Source organism: Leptodactylus fuscus, chromosome 2 (assembly GCF_031893055.1).
Source record: "Leptodactylus fuscus isolate aLepFus1 chromosome 2, aLepFus1.hap2, whole genome shotgun sequence".
Taxonomy (NCBI): Eukaryota; Metazoa; Chordata; class Amphibia; order Anura; family Leptodactylidae; genus Leptodactylus; species Leptodactylus fuscus.
Window position 1 is genome coordinate 46,748,715 of NC_134266.1, and position 18,280 is coordinate 46,766,994.

An 18,280-nucleotide genomic window follows, 5' to 3' on the forward strand; every position below is an offset into this window, starting at 1 on the left:
ACCAATCAGCGCTGGCCAATGCATTCTATTAGCCCGATGAAGTAGAGCTGAATGTGTGTGCTTAGCACACACATTCAGCTCTACTTCATCAGGCTAATAGAATACATTGGCCAATCAGCGCTGGCCAATGCATTCTATTAGCTTGATGAAGCAGAGTGTGCACAAGGGTTCAAGCGCACCCTCGGCTCTGATGTAGCAGAGCCGAGGCTGCACAAGGGTTCAAGTGCACCCTCGGCTCTCCTACATCAGAGCCGAGGGTGCGCTTGAACCCTTGTGCAGCCTCGGCTCTGCTACATCAGAGCCGAGGGTGCGCTTGAACCCTTGTGCACACTCTGCTTCATCAAGCTAATAGAATGCATTGGCCAGCACTGATTGGCCAGAGTACGGAATTCGGCCAATCAGCGCTGGCCAATGCATTCTATTAGCCCGATGAAGTAGAGCTGAATGTGTGTGCTAAGCACACACATTCAGCACTGCTTCATCACGCCAATACAATGCATTAGCCAGTGCTGATTGGCCAGAGTACGGAATTCGGCCAATCAGCGCTGGCTCTGCTGGAGGAGGCGGAGTCTAAGATCGCTCCACACCAGTCTCCATTCAGGTCCGACCTTAGACTCCGCCTCCTCCAGCAGAGCCAGCGCTGATTGGCCGAATTCCGTACTCTGGCCAATCAGCACTGGCTAATGCATTGTATTGGCTTGATGAAGCAGTGCTGAATGTGTGTGCTTAGCACACACATTCAGCTCTACTTCATCGGGCTAATAGAATGCATTGGCCAGCGCTGATTGGCCGAATTCCGTACTCTGGCCAATCAGCACTGGCTAATGCATTGTATTGGCTTGATGAAGCAGTGCTGAATGTGTGTGCTTAGCACACACATTCAGCTCTACTTCATCGGGCTAATAGAATGCATTGGCCAATCAGCGCTGGCCAATGCATTCTATTAGCGTGAACTGAGTTTGCACAGGGGTTCTAGTGCACCCTCGGCTCTGCTACATCAGATTGCTACATCTGATGTAGCAGTGCCGAGTGTGCATCAGATGTGTAGTTGAGCAAAACTGACTCAGCACTGCTAAGTCTGCATTCGCATAGGAATGCATTGGCCAGCCTTCGGCCAATCAGCGCTGGCTCTGCCGGAGGAGGCGGAGTCTAAGGTCGGACCTGAATGGAGACTGGTGTGGAGCTATCTTAGACTCCGCCTCCTCCAGCAGAGCCAGCGCTGATTGGTCGAGTTCCGTACTCTGGCCAATCAGCACTGGCCAATGCATTTCTATGGGGAAAAGTTAGCTTGCGAAAATCGCAAACTGACAGGGATTTCCATGAAATAAAGTGACTTTTATGCCCCCAGACATGCTTCCCCTGCTGTCCCAGTGTCATTCCAGGGTGTTGGTATCATTTCCTGGGGTGTCATAGTGGACTTGGTGACCCTCCAGACACGAATTTGGGTTTCCCCCTTAACGAGTTTATGTTCCCCATAGACTATAATGGGGTTCGAAACCCATTCGAACACTCGAACAGTGAGCGGCTGTTCGAATCGAATTTCGAACCTCGAACATTTTAGTGTTCGCTCATCTCTAATGGTTTTACATTATTTTATCATTTTTCAGTCTATTTCCGATAGGAGGGAAAGTGGTTTGAGGTTTGTTTTTGTAGAATGAGTTGCCAATCGTTTTGATACATATATGATTTAGTTTGGATGTGATGATACTATGTGCACATTTTCTTATACCAATTTCCATCCGGGAAAAGGGGAATGTAGGTGCATCTAAGGGGTTAAACAGTCAGGGTTGAAGGTACTTCTTATCCTGGCCACTGCCACATATTTTCCGCTGTAATATACAGCCGATACCTACTGGTGAGTATACGGTCTGCTCCTGGTCACACGCTATCACTGCACCATAAAGCTACAGCAAGTTGCACAGAGTCCTTAGTGCCCGGGCTGCACATGGAGCATTAAGATAAATTTTGCCAAAGAGTGATATGATGAGAATCTAAAAAATATTGATTTAATACATATGTTGAGAAGTCATCTTAAAGAGAACATGAACTTACTGGGGCAGCTCTCAACAGGTGCGCAAAAGTGCACGTCCTCCGACCAACCCAACTAGACAATAGCATGGAATACATTCTGCCCCAGTGACCATGTTTGCCACCCAGTTGGTTGACTGGCTGTAGATGACATCACTGCGCGGGCTTAATAATGTCATGAGTCTTCTCTACATCAGTCCCAGCTCTCTCCTGAGTCAACAATTACTATAGTTATGCTAAAACCATGACATAATAGATACAAGTATACTGCGCTACATACTTAAGGTGGAGCCACTTGTAGTAAACACGGTCTTCCTCTTCCCGAGGCGCATTGTTCCCCCCATATCTCCTGGGTTGTGTTCAGGCATGTCGATCACCTGCAATAAACAAGCGACTTTTACATAACATGTAACCAAAATCAATAAAGTTAGGTAGATTTTGTTAAAATTATATAAATGGTCATCCTTGGTAATACTGTAAATACGTCCAAAATGATAACTGGAAATACATACTATGATAGATCTCATGGAGTTGTCACTAAGATTTATCAGTGTCCCGGCCCGGTAGCACCAGAGTAAATGTACATCCTTATATGTATTATATAAAACCGATGCCTTTCTTGGGCTGTGGATCCATTGGATGACATTGGTTGCACACATGTAATGGTCTCTCACTGTCATATTCAGTAGTTTGCACTAAGCGGTGTTTCTATGCTGTATACAAATAGCTCAACAGTCAAGGAGACACAAGGCGGATTGATGTAGTATGTGTCTGACAACATGTTTCTTGCAACTGTTCCTTTGATGCAGAAATTTTGCATTGTCCCATTAATGTCACATCTAAGATGTCAGGAGGGATTACATGTGTCTCCAACCATGTAAATGTCAGGGCTTCGGAGCATAAATACTGTATGATTTATTCTTCATGAACCATGTTGGGTAGTAGTGCCAATTTTACAGATCATTTGTTAACTCGATTGCTCAGGAATCAGGATGCATCTGTGTAGACGGGGGAGAACTGACAACTAATGTGATAGACAACATGTATTAGGAATATGGATGTGTGTCTGTTCACCAGAAGGTGGAGATTCCTCACCAGTTCTACATTTTAGTTTCCCTGTGAGATCCGCTCGGTGTAAAGACCATCTGTTTCTGCTATGAAAGTAATATTTTTTTAATTGGAGATTTTATAGACAAAATATGGTTTATTCTATGTGGCACAGCTGACAAAAAGAATTATGCATAAACCCAACAGAACTCCAACTCTCAGCATCGTAGCCGCAATATTGTCTATCGTGCTGCTGCTGCATCTACAGAGTGTCTATTATGTTTTCACGTTTAATGGTTCAAGGGTTTTCTAACAAACATAAGCAGATTGAAATTAACAAATAAAAATTTTACTTTTTTGCAAATGTGATTTTTTTTTTTTTTTAATTTGCAGAGTTTTATACACTTTCTCTAACCATCTTAATGTTATGGGGATGTCACTCCTTGAGGATAGACCACCTTCTCAAATGTGTGGAGTCTTACAAAAAGCCCTTTTAGCTCTACTGGAGGATTATGGGAAGAATATACAAATCTGTTTCCCAAGGAGTAAATAGGGAAACCGTGCCTCTGTTTGCTGCCCTCAGGCATGATGTTCAAGGGAGCTTCCCCTAGAGGGCAGCAAAAAGAGGCACGGTTTCCCTATTTACACCTTGGGAAACAGATTTGCATATTCTTCCCATCTTAATGTTGACAGTCTTGATCAGTTGTCAGTAGGGATTCCGATCGGCGATCGAGAAAATTTCATGATCGCGATCAAAATTCCAAACACGATCCTTTTAGGTGGGATCGAGATTGATGATTATTTCCGACAATGCTTTGCTACTGGCCAAGCATTGTGGGAAAAGCTAACAATGTTAGCCTTCACACTGAGTATTGTATACTTAGTGTGAAGTCTCCGCTGCGGTTCCATAGGAATGAATGGAAGCAGCTGGCACACAGCCTTAACCCCCTGCGCGCCGGCTGCGTCCATTCATTCTAATGGGAGACTAGCTAAAATCTCTAGTAGCTACTTACCTGCAGAGATGGCTGGTCCTTCTTCGCCTCGCTGCCCCCGCCTCCCAGCTTAGTGTTAAAGAGCTAGGAAGAAGGCGGGGCTTGTGGCTTAGGAGAATGTGGGCGGGTACAGGGCGGGGAGACGTGATGTCTCCCCTCCCAGTACCCGCCCACACTCTCCTAACCCGCCCACACTCACCTAACCTGGGAGGCAGCGAGGCGAAGAAGAATGAGAACACTGGGCACCAGACCAGCCATCTCTGCTGGTAAGTGGACACCAGGGGGGACTAAGTAGCCAGAGGATTAATAAAAAATCCTCTGGCTACTTAGTGATTAAAAAAAATCACTACACAGCGTGGATTCTAACAATTAAAGCGTTCAATTGTTAGATTCCATGCTGTATAGTGAATAGGATTGTTTTTAAAATCTGATCGCCGATTAGTAAAAAAAATCCCATTGACTTGCATTGGGATCGGAATTGGGATCAAGATCGGGTTCGAATGAAAAATGATCGGAAATCGGATCTCAAAATCAATCCTGAAAAGTCAAGATCGGCTCAACCCTAGTTGTCAGTGGATAGGATAAGGAATGCAGGAGCTTTCTATGGTCGGGCACTTGTCATAAACCCAGCCATGTCCGCTGTGTGTATTTTCTCACAATGTGCACCCATGACCAAAAATGCACCCAAACATATATCACAACAGATGTTTTTACTTCAATAGGGCAAGTAGAGTTGGAAATATTAAGACTGTCATGATACCAAACTTTTGGCTTTGATACTGATACTTAATGTAGTATAACAATTCAAAATTCCAAAAACGATACTTGTGGTGTTTTTGCAGTCACGCTTTCCCACTGAAACCAATAGGAAAAGGCTCCAGGACACTAGTTGGACACATATGAGTGCACTACAATGTGTTCAAGTGTTACGTTTATGTAATGTACTGTTCAATCTTGGGGCTAACATGAGGTACTCGGAGTTATTTTCAATAGTAAGCTGTGCTTAGCGGTAGACGGTCACACTAGTCTTCTCAACAGAGCTGTGGAGTCAAAAAAAGTTGTTCTCCAATGACTTTTCATTGTTTTTTGTTGTCTCCTGAGATAAGATATCACATGGCATCAGTTTAACCAATTTCAGAAGCCTGTTTCTTCACTTATTTGCCTCCTTCTGCCACTGATCAAATCTGTACAACAGAAGTCTATGGAGAGGGGAGGGGATGGAGATCTCCTCAGAGCAGAGAGACAGTTCTTCTTCACAACACACCTGGGTTATTAATCCAGCCTTCTTCTGACAAAAATGACTTAATCAATGCTGTAGATGGCCTCATATCCAGGGTTGGAACTTGAAGGGGTGCAGAAAACTTAGGAGTCCATGAGATGTCTCTTCTCAATATGATGAGACCAGTGATATAAATATATTAACATTGAGGATGTGTTACAGATTTTGTATTGGGGCCAAAAAGCTTCACATTGCACCTCTGCTCATATCTCTATCCCTTTCCTTCTTCTCCTTCCCTCTCCATAGACTGCATTGTAAGATAATCTGCTTGTGTATGGAGTACAAATCAAAATCACTTAGATAAGAAATAATAGTTAAAAGGGTTATGTGGTTTCTAAGATTGATGGCTTTTCCTCAGAATAGTTCCTCAATATTAGATATGCAGGGTCCAATACCCGGGGCTACCCCAGATCACAGGTACTGAGGCAGCAGGGGAGAGCTGCTCCCTCTCTGTACAGGCTATAGCACTATAGGTACTACCCCTTTGATGTTTATAAGGATACAAGCACTTATATATTGCATGGTTTGCTTCCTTCACCTGCACTACTGAGTTATAAAAAAAAAAAATTACTTATGTACAATTTAAGACGGTAAAACTTTTACTCTGTGGTCAGGAATAGTTTTACAACTGCTCCCTGCGGGCTGACCTTGTGACAGTAAATGTAACATGTCACATAGACAGGAGAACAAAAGCAAATGTTCTGACATAAAAATAGGCTCCAGAGACAAAAACAAGAGGACAGGCTGTATCAGGGATGAGACATGGCGGACGGCAAAGACTCGAATTCACAAGCACAGCAAAATGGCAAAACAATGGGTGGTGGACAAAATAGACTCAAAAATCACCAACTTTTAATAGATTTGAATAAAAATTGAGAATAAAAATTATTAGAAACAGAACATTTTACTGGTCTTCATTATAAAAAAAATAGCTTGTGATTAATTAAATCAATGCTATAATAATGATACTGTATATGGATGGTGAGGTGCATTTCCATGCTTACAGTCCTACACCCACGTACCCCCTGCTGGCATCGGTCTGATACCGACAAAGCATTTGGATAGACTGAGTGGAAATTTCCTTCAGTTCTTTGCATCGTTTAATAGTCCTTGATCTACTGACTCTGGCAAAGGTCAAGTGTTGAAGGGCGCAGCAATATAATAAAGGAATAAGTCATAGGTGGGTGGTGAGCAGGGATTGCACGGTCCACAACTAGAATGGGGTCTATCGAGTTTGCGTCATTTTACTGGACACAATACACTGCACTATTTTGTCCTGCACTTTTGACAAAGGCAAAGAACAGAGCTCACAATGGAATGTGAACACGTCCTTAAATGAATAAAAATGTCCTGTAAAATAAAGAACTTATTGGCAATACTGTACAAGTCCATAAGCTGTCTTGCTGTGGGAAGTCTTTCAATGTTATATTGAGCTGATGACATATCTGCAAGGTTGAGATTAAAAGTAAGCACAGGTTCACACTTAGGTCTTTTACAATGACAAAATTCATTTCCAGGACCTCTCCTGATCCAGATGTCTGCAATACTTCCGGTACTGTAGCTACTGCTGGACAGCTCCTTCCTAGTGTCGGCATCTACTGACATGTCTGCCAAACCTCTTGTTCTACATTCCCATAAGAAATATGGAGCAACAAGGACATTATCATTGCATCAGAGAGCTAATTTGCATATTGACAAAATCAGCAAAATCTTGACAACTGAGTAATGATTCACAAGGGTGACCCTAACCTATCTGTTGAAGCTGGGTTCTTGAGACAGTTTCCCTTTAAAATTGCTTAAGACTGGGATCTGCAGTGATCAGGTTTCCAAACCTAGAAGAATAAGCTCAGTATCTCTGCATTGCCCCCACAGGAGCAATGAAGTACTACACTGAATCAGTGTGCTCTTATGTATGGACAGTCCAAGTCCTCCAGAACAAGAGATGATCTCCATACACATGTTCTGCTATGATTAAAAACGATCCCGAGCAGGACAAACCCTCCTTCATTACCTTATAGTCCCATAATAATGTATATTTCAACATGGGACCAACCTCCAAGATGGACAGGCAAAGAACAGCGCTCACCCAAACGGATATTGAGGATAACCTTTATTAGCACGACAGGTTTCGGGCCAATAAAGAGGTCCCTTGACTTTCGCGGGGGATACGTTCCAAGGCCGCCCGTGTATCTGATCTGTGGGGGTCCAACACCCAGACCCCACACAGGTCATCTGTTCCAGCAGCTTCCAGACACCATACATCACAGAAGTGAACAGCGAGTGGAGCCATCTGTAATAGGAATGGAGCTGCAATCCCCTGGCACCGCTACTATACAGTGGACGGGGCTGTAGCTCTGGTCTTTGTGTCAGACCCCCACAGATCAGATACTGATGACTTATCCTGTGGACAAGATATTAATATGTAAAATACATTTGAGGCCAGAAACCCTTTTATCCTCCAGCACATCTGAACGTATGAGTTAAATACCCAAGCCATGCTTCATACAATAAAGAGAAGAGTCCCTGGTTTCCTAAGGTTTAGATAAGATGGCCTTTACACTGACATTTGCAATATTTTCTGAAGTTAATCTGAAAGGTTACGTAGCTGAGAATTTCAGAATTACCGGCCCTTACAACTCTTATGTTATTTCTTAGCTGCGAATGTCTAATGGCTGTTGTCTCGACTCTGCCAAATAACAATCATGACTGACAAACACAAATATGCTTCAGTTATGATTTTCAATATCCCAAAGGCAGAGGTAGAAAATTGGATACATCTGAGTAACTTACAACTATGTATCTATAAGTGACATACAATTCACACAATCCAATAAATTATAGCAGGGAATTCTATTTCCATCTTGTAACTCATCTAGAGAATGTAAGACCACTGTGGAAAGAAAATATCAGAACGAATGATGAATCTTATCGGAGAGGTTTGATACAAAGTGAAAAAATTATTTCATGGTTGAAACAAACATTTACATTAACAAGTGCAGTATGGAGTATTGTACACAAACCTTTTTTTTTTTTTTTTTTTTTCTTTACAGATTTCAATACATTTTTGCTCAGAAATCCATGTGAAAGTCTGGTCACCAGAAGTAGTAATGTCCACTGGTAATGCCCATTACAAGATTTTAACAACAGACACTATCAGAACCATCAAAAATCCTATTGATTTTAATGGGATTTTATCCCATTAGTCCATTAGTGACCTTTAGGGACCATTCACACGGAGGAAAATGGTGAGGAATTTGGTGTGGAATTTCAGCGCTGAAAAAAAAAAACCTCCTATTGACTTCAATGACTTTCTGCTATTAGAAAAAGGAACCCATCGAAGTCAATGGGAGGCTTTTTTTTCAGCGCTGAAATTCCAAACCAAATTCCTCACCATTTTCCTCCAGGTGAATGGACCCTTAGTGTCTGTTTGCACCAAATCCATCACCTGTCCATTATTTTTCGCAGACACAAAAATCTGGGGTGCAGGACTTTTCTGTCTGTGAAAAATAACAGTTTTATGACGGACGTCCGTTACTTTTTAGCATTAATGTCTATGGCCAACAGACGGGTGTCTGTTATATTGTCTGTTATTACTGTCCGTTTTTTTCTGTCCATGTTCTGAAAACAAACAAACAAAAAAAAAAGCCAAAAAACGGACAGTATAAAAACTGACACTAACAGATGCTAAAGTGTCCATTAAATGGATCAGTTAAAAATAGACACATTAACATTAGTCAGTGTCCATTAATGTCTATTATGATACTTACCATGCACGGTGGGCTGTCGTGCACTGTCGGACGTCATCTTGCTGTCACACCTTCCTCTTCTTTCTTCTTCCAGCGACGCCCTCCTGTCTTCGCTCTTCCACGCCTTGATCTTCTGTTCTTTCGGCGGGTTGTATTTAAATCCCGCCGGAAGAAGATCAAGGCGTGGAAGAGCGAGGACAGGAGGGCGTCACTGGAAGAAGAAAGAAGAGGAAGTTGTGACAGCAAGATGATGTCCGACAGTGCAGGACCGCCCACTGTGCACGGTAAGTATCATTTGAATAATCGTTTTTAGGGTATTATTTTTTACAACGGGGGGGGGGGGTTAAAATAAGATTAGCGGTGCCTGAATAGTCTTTTAAAGACTATTAAGGCATATGTGGGACTCATACAGCATAATTTTGCTGATAGAGCCCCTTTAAGGAGCGGAGCTGCAATAGCAGACACATGTGTGACACTGTGCAGTACAACCCATTAAGTAATACAGTGGCGCCCTACCTAAATGAGGTCTCTGTATAGTAGATTGCTATAAAATACTGGATGAGAGACAATGGGGGGAATTTACGCAACTATATGACACTTGCAACCAGAACAGCTGCAGGTTCCGTTTTTGTGCAGGCAGCGACACTTTTTTGAAAGTGGGCAGCCATTTCAGGATGTGGGCAGTTCTTCTCTCCACTCCATGATTCATTGTCATGAATGCCACAAAAGTGGTGTAAAAGACATTATGCGACTAAGTGCGAGGGTGCTGAGGTGAAGTGCACAGTCTCATCGTGAATTAAGGGCGCCCTCTGCTGGCACACAATATGCGGTCTTGCTGAATCCACCTAATTTCAGCTCGCGTCCTGAAGAGTAACCAAGAAAAGTTCACTCATAGTGTTAACAACCGAGTAAAATATCAGCGGCTTTAAGCGAAATCTTCCAATGTAGTAAATAGCTTTCTGTATAACACATAAAATAGAAAGACTGCATCTTCTTCCTGTTACCATTCATCCGTAGCGGACATTTGTATATCCGCAGCTTTCTATGTCACTCATACGGTGCTTCAATTATTTTCCTGTCAGGAATCTTTCAGGTAAATTTATAAATACGTTTCTGACATTGGAGGGCAAACGTGTACGTGTCAGGGATTGTCAGATTCATGTTCTTTTGGATCAAACCTTATTCATATTGTATTGGCGTTGTGATAATCCCTGTACCATATTATATGGTCTTAAGGGTTCCAACAAACTTGGCGATATTTCTGACGCAATAACAGTACAACAGCGCATATCTGAGGCCTTATCCTTACCAAAACCTGGACGGACCCATCAGATGATAATAAATACTTTGCTGCCATTACTGCTTCTTTGTGTTTTCCAGCTACTATTAGGTTAGAAATCGCTAAGCTATATACAATTTATCTTAGGGCTAGTTCACACTGGGATAAGTGAGGCGCATTTTGGTCCTGATTCTGATGCGAGAAGCCGCATCAGAATAGGACCAAAATGCGCCTGTCATGACTGTCGCAGCTTCCGACAGTCGCGGGTTCTCCCTCCGGAGTAGGCTCAAATGAATGGGCCTACACTGGAGGGTGCTGCCGCGAGGTGGATGCAGGGACTGAATCAGCCGCGGAGTCCGCCTGAAGAAAAGGCAGCTCGCTTCTTTTTTCCCATGAATGGCATGCCGTCGCTCACGGAAAAAAGTAAGCTAGTGGTCTACATATGATTTGGATTCAGCTCCAAAATCCGCCTCCCCCCCGTGTGAATGAGCCCTAAGAAACACTCCAAGGGTTTCATCGTACACCTCTACTATAGCCTTAAGAAATTTTGCTATTTTATCTTTGATAGACTCTATTCACACCTCTGAGCGGTTTCTTGGCAGTATGTTTAACAGAACCATGCGGGATCCGTTTCTTTCATGGAGCCATTCACTGATATGGGTGAATCGAGTCATTTTCACAAGAAGCCAATCCACAAAACAACAGAATATGCTCTATTTATTTACAGATCACGGACATTGCACCGCCAAGAAACTCAGTCCTGTGAATAAGCTCGGAATTGCAGGACTTAAAACCTAAATTATTGAAAATAAACATACCAACCTCCCCGGGCCCATGTATGTTTTTGAAAATAGACACTTGGCACATTATCAAAATATGTTACAGCATTATATACACAAACACCTTCATGCAACTTTGCAGCAAATAATGATAATTAACAAAAATTCCAAAAGAAAAATCTAATGTGGTATTAAAATATGAACTCAAGCTCAAATTCCTCGTGCCAAGAAAAAAAAAAAGTAAGCTATGAGGAGTTTATACATGCCAGACTACATTCACAGTTGCGTATGTTAAATATACGCCAAAACTTTGTGAGCCAAACCATTTTAGATTGCACATTAAATTGCCATTTTGCATTCCCATTTACAAGCTACAAACCTCATCAATAAATGTAAATCCCTAAAGCTGAGAGAAATGACAACTAAGGCTGCTTTCTAAAGGGTGTAATAGAGGTTACTGCGTTACTTCTGAATTATGGCTCCTGCGGGTCATCAGAATTGGAGCTGGAGCTAGACAACTTTGGCCCCGATGAACTGCAGGAGGTGAAAGGGTTATGTCAGAATATGGGTGGAAAAAGTACCATTATCGCGTCCATTTGACTGCAGAAAAATACAGATTTGTGAAATGTTTAATTTGGGCAACATTCAGAGGATGAAAGTCTTTACTGACTCATGGAAATTTTTTTCATGAGGTTCCACCTGCAGTTTTGTTCAGACAGCACACATTCGAATCCCAGAGTATAAAAACCGGAGACACAGGGGAGGTGATCAAACATAGTGTTACTCAAATCAAACAAATCAATTCAAACAGGCTTTATTGGCACGTCCGAATAGATATTTGGCATTGCCAAAGCTAGTAAAGTGTGGGGGGGAGTTGAAGTAGGAGTGGGGGAGTGGTGGGTATGGGAGGGGTGGGGGGGGTTGATTTGGGGTATAACAGTCCGTGGAGTCTCATCTTCCTCTTAATGGGTGGAAGATGAGACTCCACGGACTGTTATACCCCAAATCAACCACCCCACCACCCCATACCCACCACTAGTGTTACTCACCTTTCCTGGGCTCTGACATGGCTCCTTCTTCTCTTCCAGTCTTCTGCCTGACATTGGGGACTGCTGAGGTCTGTGGTTGGATGTCAGTAGTCATGTGGGTCATTCAACATCGCGACACTTGCATCTATGCAGTACAATGCCACGTGACTGCCCGAGACATGTCGTCAGCGATCCCTGACATCAGGCGGAAGTCTGGAAGAGAAGGAGTCACGCCGGAGCCTAGGAGAGGTGAGTAACACTATTTTTTACATTTGCTCTTCACCCTGGGCTTCTGCTTATTATACTCTGGGCTCTGAAGGGACTACAGAGTAAAACAGGAATTTCAGTTCGGACGCGTTCGGTCCAAACAAAACTGCAGGTGGAACGTTATGAATATTGTAATAACTGAACCGAAATAACCACCATGAACAAAATCAAATCATGAATTCAGCGCACTGTCAGCTTCTAGTGGTATATAATATTTCCCATCTTCAAGGATATGAAAGGTCTGTTTTAAAGTACCCCAAAATGATGATGATAAAAATGTGGATACAAAGCCATTAAAATAAACCACAAACCACATTAAATAATATTATTCTGTATGTCTAAAGCTCACCCTAAGCAGTGCGCTAAGCCAAATACTTCCAAATTGCATAGACATACAGTACATTTCTCCTCCATCTGAATATGTAGTCAGTGTCACCCAAGTCCCATCTCTGTAGCGAGCCCTTTCCTCATTATTCTGTGTTTTATACCTTATGCAGGAGATTTACTAGGTTAGCCGACGTGTTTATACTCTGCATCAGTGATAATCTGTTCGGCTTGTGATAGAAAACTGCGAACAACCCACAGACCTCAGCAAGCGTGCACAGAAAACTATATTTGGTCTAAGCAGTCACTGTAGAATTTGGAAACACATTCTGCCGTGAAGTCACTTAATGTTTTCTATCCAAAAAATGACTGGAGTATAAGTATAGTAAACAGCAGCTGAGAACGTCTTGTGTGTGTAATACTACAGAGAGAACAAATAAGACGCGCTGGAAGTGGACAGTCTCCAAGAGCAACGCAGACGTGATAGTACTTAGTGTATATCCTTACTTACTGTAAGGATATAACACGAAATTATAATAACTCACTGCACGTTTAGGCTAAGGCCCCACGTAGCGAACCACAGCAAAGAAAAGCTGCGGAAATAAATGTAGGAAAACGCATTGTGTTTTTTTTCCTTGTTTTTTTCTCTGCGATTTTCTTCCTTTATTACATGTATATGGAAAACACTTCCATCTCCGCAGGTAAAATTGGCATGATGCGTTTTTCAAGTGTTGCTTTTCTGCACGCAATGTTTGGATAGAAGTAACGTGAATCTTATTTATTTTGCTGGTTCTGGCCTTAGCCTCACATTGTACTTTTAAGACCCATATGGAAATCTACCAGACCCTTGGCATGTACAGTACGGTGCACTGGGTTTAGGCAATGCTGTAAAGTAAGAATGGTTTCATGAACTGATTAACAAAATGAAGAAGAGAAATCTAAATCCTATCAATATTTGGTGTGACCTTTCCCCTGATCTCAACATCATCCAGTCTGTCTGGGATGACATGAAGAGACAGCAGAATTGGAGCAAGCCTACATCTGTGCTTAGTTCTCCAAGATAACGGGAACAACTAACTAACAGGCAGGATGGCGGGAACATTGCTAACAGGACATCAATCTCACATCCCTTATATCAATCTTACTTCTCCTGCTGCTTCGTCATCTCCTTCCAATTAAGTTTTTTTTTTTTTTTTTTGGTAGATTGTGAGCCCCACATAGAGCTCACAATGTACATTTTTCCCTATCAGTATGTCTTTTTTTTTTTTTTTTTTGGAATATGGGATGGAAATCCATGCAAACACGGGGAGAACATACAAACTCCTTGCAGATGGTTTTTTGCCCTTGGCGGGATTTGAACACCAGGACTCCAGCGCTGCAGTGCTAACCACTGAGCCACCGTGTGGCCCCCCCTTCCAATTAAGTTGGCCGATGGGGTAGTTGCTGTGTAACTGCCCCATATCTGAGCCACAAGATCCCTAATGGGAGTCTCTGAGTCATTGGCAGAAATTTGGTTGGTTAGATCTCTGACACCTCTTGGCTTTCTTGTGGTCTGTGCAGGTGATAGAGTGCACCAAGTGTGTTTAATCCAGTAATTCTCTGTATACTGCCAGTTCCTTGTTCCACCCTATACAGTAGTATTCCTATTGCAGTGCTGTTTATTTCCAGTGGTTATGTCTAGCTGTTTGCACTCTGTCTCCTTGCTAGTATTCAGGTCTACTTAGTTAGATCTTTTTGACAATATACACTCACCGGCCACTTTATTAGGTACACCATGCTAGTAACGGGTTGGACCCCCTTTTGCCTTCAGAACTGCCTCAATTCTTCGTGGCATAGATTCAACAAGGTGCTGGAAGCATTCCTCAGAGATTTTGGTCCATATTGACATGATGGCATCACACAGTTGCCGCAGATTTGTCGGCTGCACATCCATGATGCGAATCTCCCGTTCCACCACATCCCAAAGATGCTCTATTGGATTGAGATCTGGTGACTGTGGAGGCCATTGGAGTACAGTGAACTCATTGTCATGTTCAAGAAACCAGTCTGAGATGATTCCAGCTTTATGACATGGCATTGCATTATCCTGCTGAAAGTAGCCATCAGATGTTGGGTACATTGTGGTCATAAAGGGATGGACATGGTCAGCAACAATACTCAGGTAGGCTTTGGCGTTGCAACGATGCTCAATTGGTACCAAGGGGCCCAAAGAGTGCCAAGAAAATATTCCCCACACCATGACACCACCACCACCAGCCTGAACCGTTGATACAAGGCAGGATGGATCCATGCTTTCATGTTGTTGACGCCAAATTCTGACCCTACCATCCGAATGTCGCAGCAGAAATCGAGACTCATCAGACCAGGCAACGTTTTTCCAATCTTCAATTGTCCAATTTCGATGAGCTTGTGCAAATTGTAGCCTCAGTTTCCTGTTCTTAGCTGAAAGGAGTGGCACCCGGTGTGGTCTTCTGCTGCTGTAGCCCATCTGCCTCAAAGTTCGACGTACTGTGCGTTCAGAGATGCCCTTCTGGCTACCTTGGTTGTAACGGGTGGCTATTTGAGTCACTGTTGCCTTTCTATCAGCTCGAACCAGTCTGGCCATTCTCCTCTGACCTCTGGCATCAACAACGCATTTCCGCCCACAGAACTGCCGCTCACTGGATGTTTTTTCTTTTTCGGACCATTCTCTGTAAACCCTAGAGATGGTTGTGCGTGAAAATCCCAGTAGATCAGCAGTTTCTGAAATACTCAGACCAGCCCTTCTGGCACCAACAACCATGCCACGTTCAAAGGCACTCAAATCACCTTTCTTCCCCATACTGATGCTCGGTTTGAACTGCAGGAGATTGTCTTGACCATGTCTACATGCCTAAATGCACTGAGTTGCCGCCATGTGATTGGCTGATTAGAAATTAAGTGTTAACGAGCAGTTGGACAGGTGTACCTAATAAAGTGGCCGGTGAGTGTATGTCATCATCCTATTGCAATCTTCTACTTGCATTTTTATTACCTGCTAGTGTTGTGATACAAATCTCCTGTTTGGTTGTTCGATCACTCAGCCCTACTGTAAGTGCTCGGGATAACCAAGAATATCCGAGAGACCCCATTAATACTCAGGAAAGAGGACTGATATGGGTGAAGTTCAGTTCTGTCATCTTGTGTCCAGCCAATGTCATTATTAAACCAATTTATTACATTTCAGACCAGTCCTCCGTAAGAGAATAGTAAAGGTAAATTACTTAGTCACTCACCACTGGATTTTTGGTATTTGCATCAAATTCTGTAGAGTTTGCATCTGTGCAAGACAAACAATGATAATAAAAATCTGAACTTTAGATTAATTTTACACCATAAAAATGTACCTTTTTGCTTTGTGTCTTAAAATGGATTTCCTACTAATAACATATAATGCCCCTTCTTCCTTCTGGAGGAGAGGTAATTTGAATACTTTTTGCCAAAAACCAGTGTCTGCAAGACTCCCTACACCAGCTGGGTCTCCATAAGTATAGCTAACCTATACTCCTGTACTAAGGGCAAGGACAGGACAATCCAGACATTGAGGAAGAAGGTCACTGATACCCCTCTCCTCCCACCTCTCCTATTGGGGAGTCTGTCTTTCAATAAAGACTCAGGTATTTGATCCATCTTCCTTTCCCGTTCCCTACTCTCACACATCCCTTATAACTTGTTTATTGCTTATAGATGTGATGCTTTATTAGTGCACCTTAGTCCTATTCAAGAGGACTGTGCTGCAATGCCAAGGAAAGCCATTACCAAATGTACCCTATGTCACTCAATAGTTGCTGCTCCACTGGAATTTTTTCTCTAGCTCTTGCTATTCCTGAGCAATCAGTGCAGGTAGTTTCAGCACCCAATATGCTAATTATGCAGTCTACTGTCAGGAGGGTGGTCCTATGTTTTCTGCTTCAGGTCAGGACCACCCACCTGACAGTGGAGAACCTTAAGTATATTGAGTGCTGAAAGTAAAATAAAACATTGCTCAGGAGATAGAGGAAAAATTCCAACTGATTCAGAATCGGAGAAACAGCACCTACCAGAAGGTTAGAAATGGTGGAGGTGGTGAAAAGCCCTCTTTAAATGAAAGGCATATTCTACTTAGAAGCAACTACCAGCTATTCACTAGATAAATGCTAGATTGATGGGGGTCCAAGATGTTCCCATTCCACAAGTCGGGGCTTAGGGGGTTTTGAAAGGATCCATACTCTTCTCAACTCTTTCTGTGGAGTGGTAGGGTGCATCCTTGACCATCACTCCATTTAAACTCCCATAATCCAGGGTCTTGTGGCTGGAGAGACACTGGGGTCCTTATATTAGTGCGCCATCTTTTATCACTTACCCAGTAGAAATGTGATCATTGCTTCTGATCGGAATATCTCTATATGGGCGGGTTTCACACCTGCGCCCGAACTCTGTTATGTAGGTTTCCGTTTCCTGCCCGAGAAACTGGGTAGGAGACGGAAACTGGCAGGCACTTTTCAAACCCATTCATTTGAATGGGTTTGAAAAGTGTCCAGCCGTGAGCGATGGTGAGCGTTTTGTGCTCTCTGTGGCGAAACCGTTTTTTTTAACCGGACACAAAGTCAGACATGCAGGACTTTGTGTCCAATTAAAAAAAAATTGTGTCGCTGTGGAGAGCACAAAACGCTCACCAGCAAGCAGTGAATGCAGGTTTCCGTCTTCTGCCAGAAGAAAACGGAAACCTGCATAACGGAGGTCGGACGCTGGTGTGAACCCGCCCTAACCTGTTACATTTAGTTAGATTCTCTCCATATTCTGTACACACTTCAGTTACACTTTAGTGAGGATGCTAGAGATATACACATTCTTTTCTAACATTTCTCCTTGTAACACATCTGAAAATCACAGAACAATAATGCAGAAAACTAAGAGAAATCGCGCCCTTGGATTCCAATTCACTGAATTTCACCCTGTAACGTAATGAAAAACACGCACCTTTCCAGTTCAAACAATTTCTTGCAAATTCCACTACAGCCAGCTGCATCCCTAAGCAAACTCCTAAAGAAAAAAGTAAGCGTTACAAAAATAACACAGAGCATTTTATGTATGGAAAAAGTAACACAGAACAAGGTAAAGTTATGCTAGGTTTCTGCTAGCGTGGCCTACAATGGATAGGCGGACTGCTGATATAGCGGTTACACGTGGAGTCAACGGACCCCATTGACCATATTGGGGTCCATCAGGAGGCCATCGTTTTAGAAGTAAAACCGGCAGAGGAAAAAGTCCTCCATGCAGGACTCTTTTGAACTCCAATTTCAGATGGACACGGCGATGGAGTTGCCAATGAAGAAAGAAAAAAAAGAAGTATATGTCACTGGGAAGATTCTGTGTGCAATTTAGAGCAGATATTGAGGCAGAATCCACATCTCAAAATCAGCTCCAAATTCCTTTGTGTGAATAAAGCCTAATAATTTGAGAATTTTCCTTCCACAAATACAAATTGATAATACACAGCATATTTTCCATATG

The 18,280-nt window shown here is 42.8% G+C and overlaps 1 protein-coding gene across 2 annotated transcripts in view; it reads right to left on the bottom strand.

Annotated features, from left to right (window-relative positions):
* Positions 1-18,280, bottom strand: part of CTPS2 (CTP synthase 2) — a 150,837-nt gene that overhangs the window by 48,368 nt on the left and 84,189 nt on the right. For both annotated transcript variants that reach the window (XM_075263671.1, XM_075263670.1), the window contains 3 exons: positions 17,747-17,809; positions 16,024-16,067; positions 2,309-2,405 (listed from right to left, as the gene is read on the bottom strand). In XM_075263671.1, the coding sequence (XP_075119772.1) occupies positions 2,309-2,405; positions 16,024-16,067; positions 17,747-17,809 (204 nt within the window). The remainder of the gene's footprint in view (positions 1-2,308; positions 2,406-16,023; positions 16,068-17,746; positions 17,810-18,280) is intronic.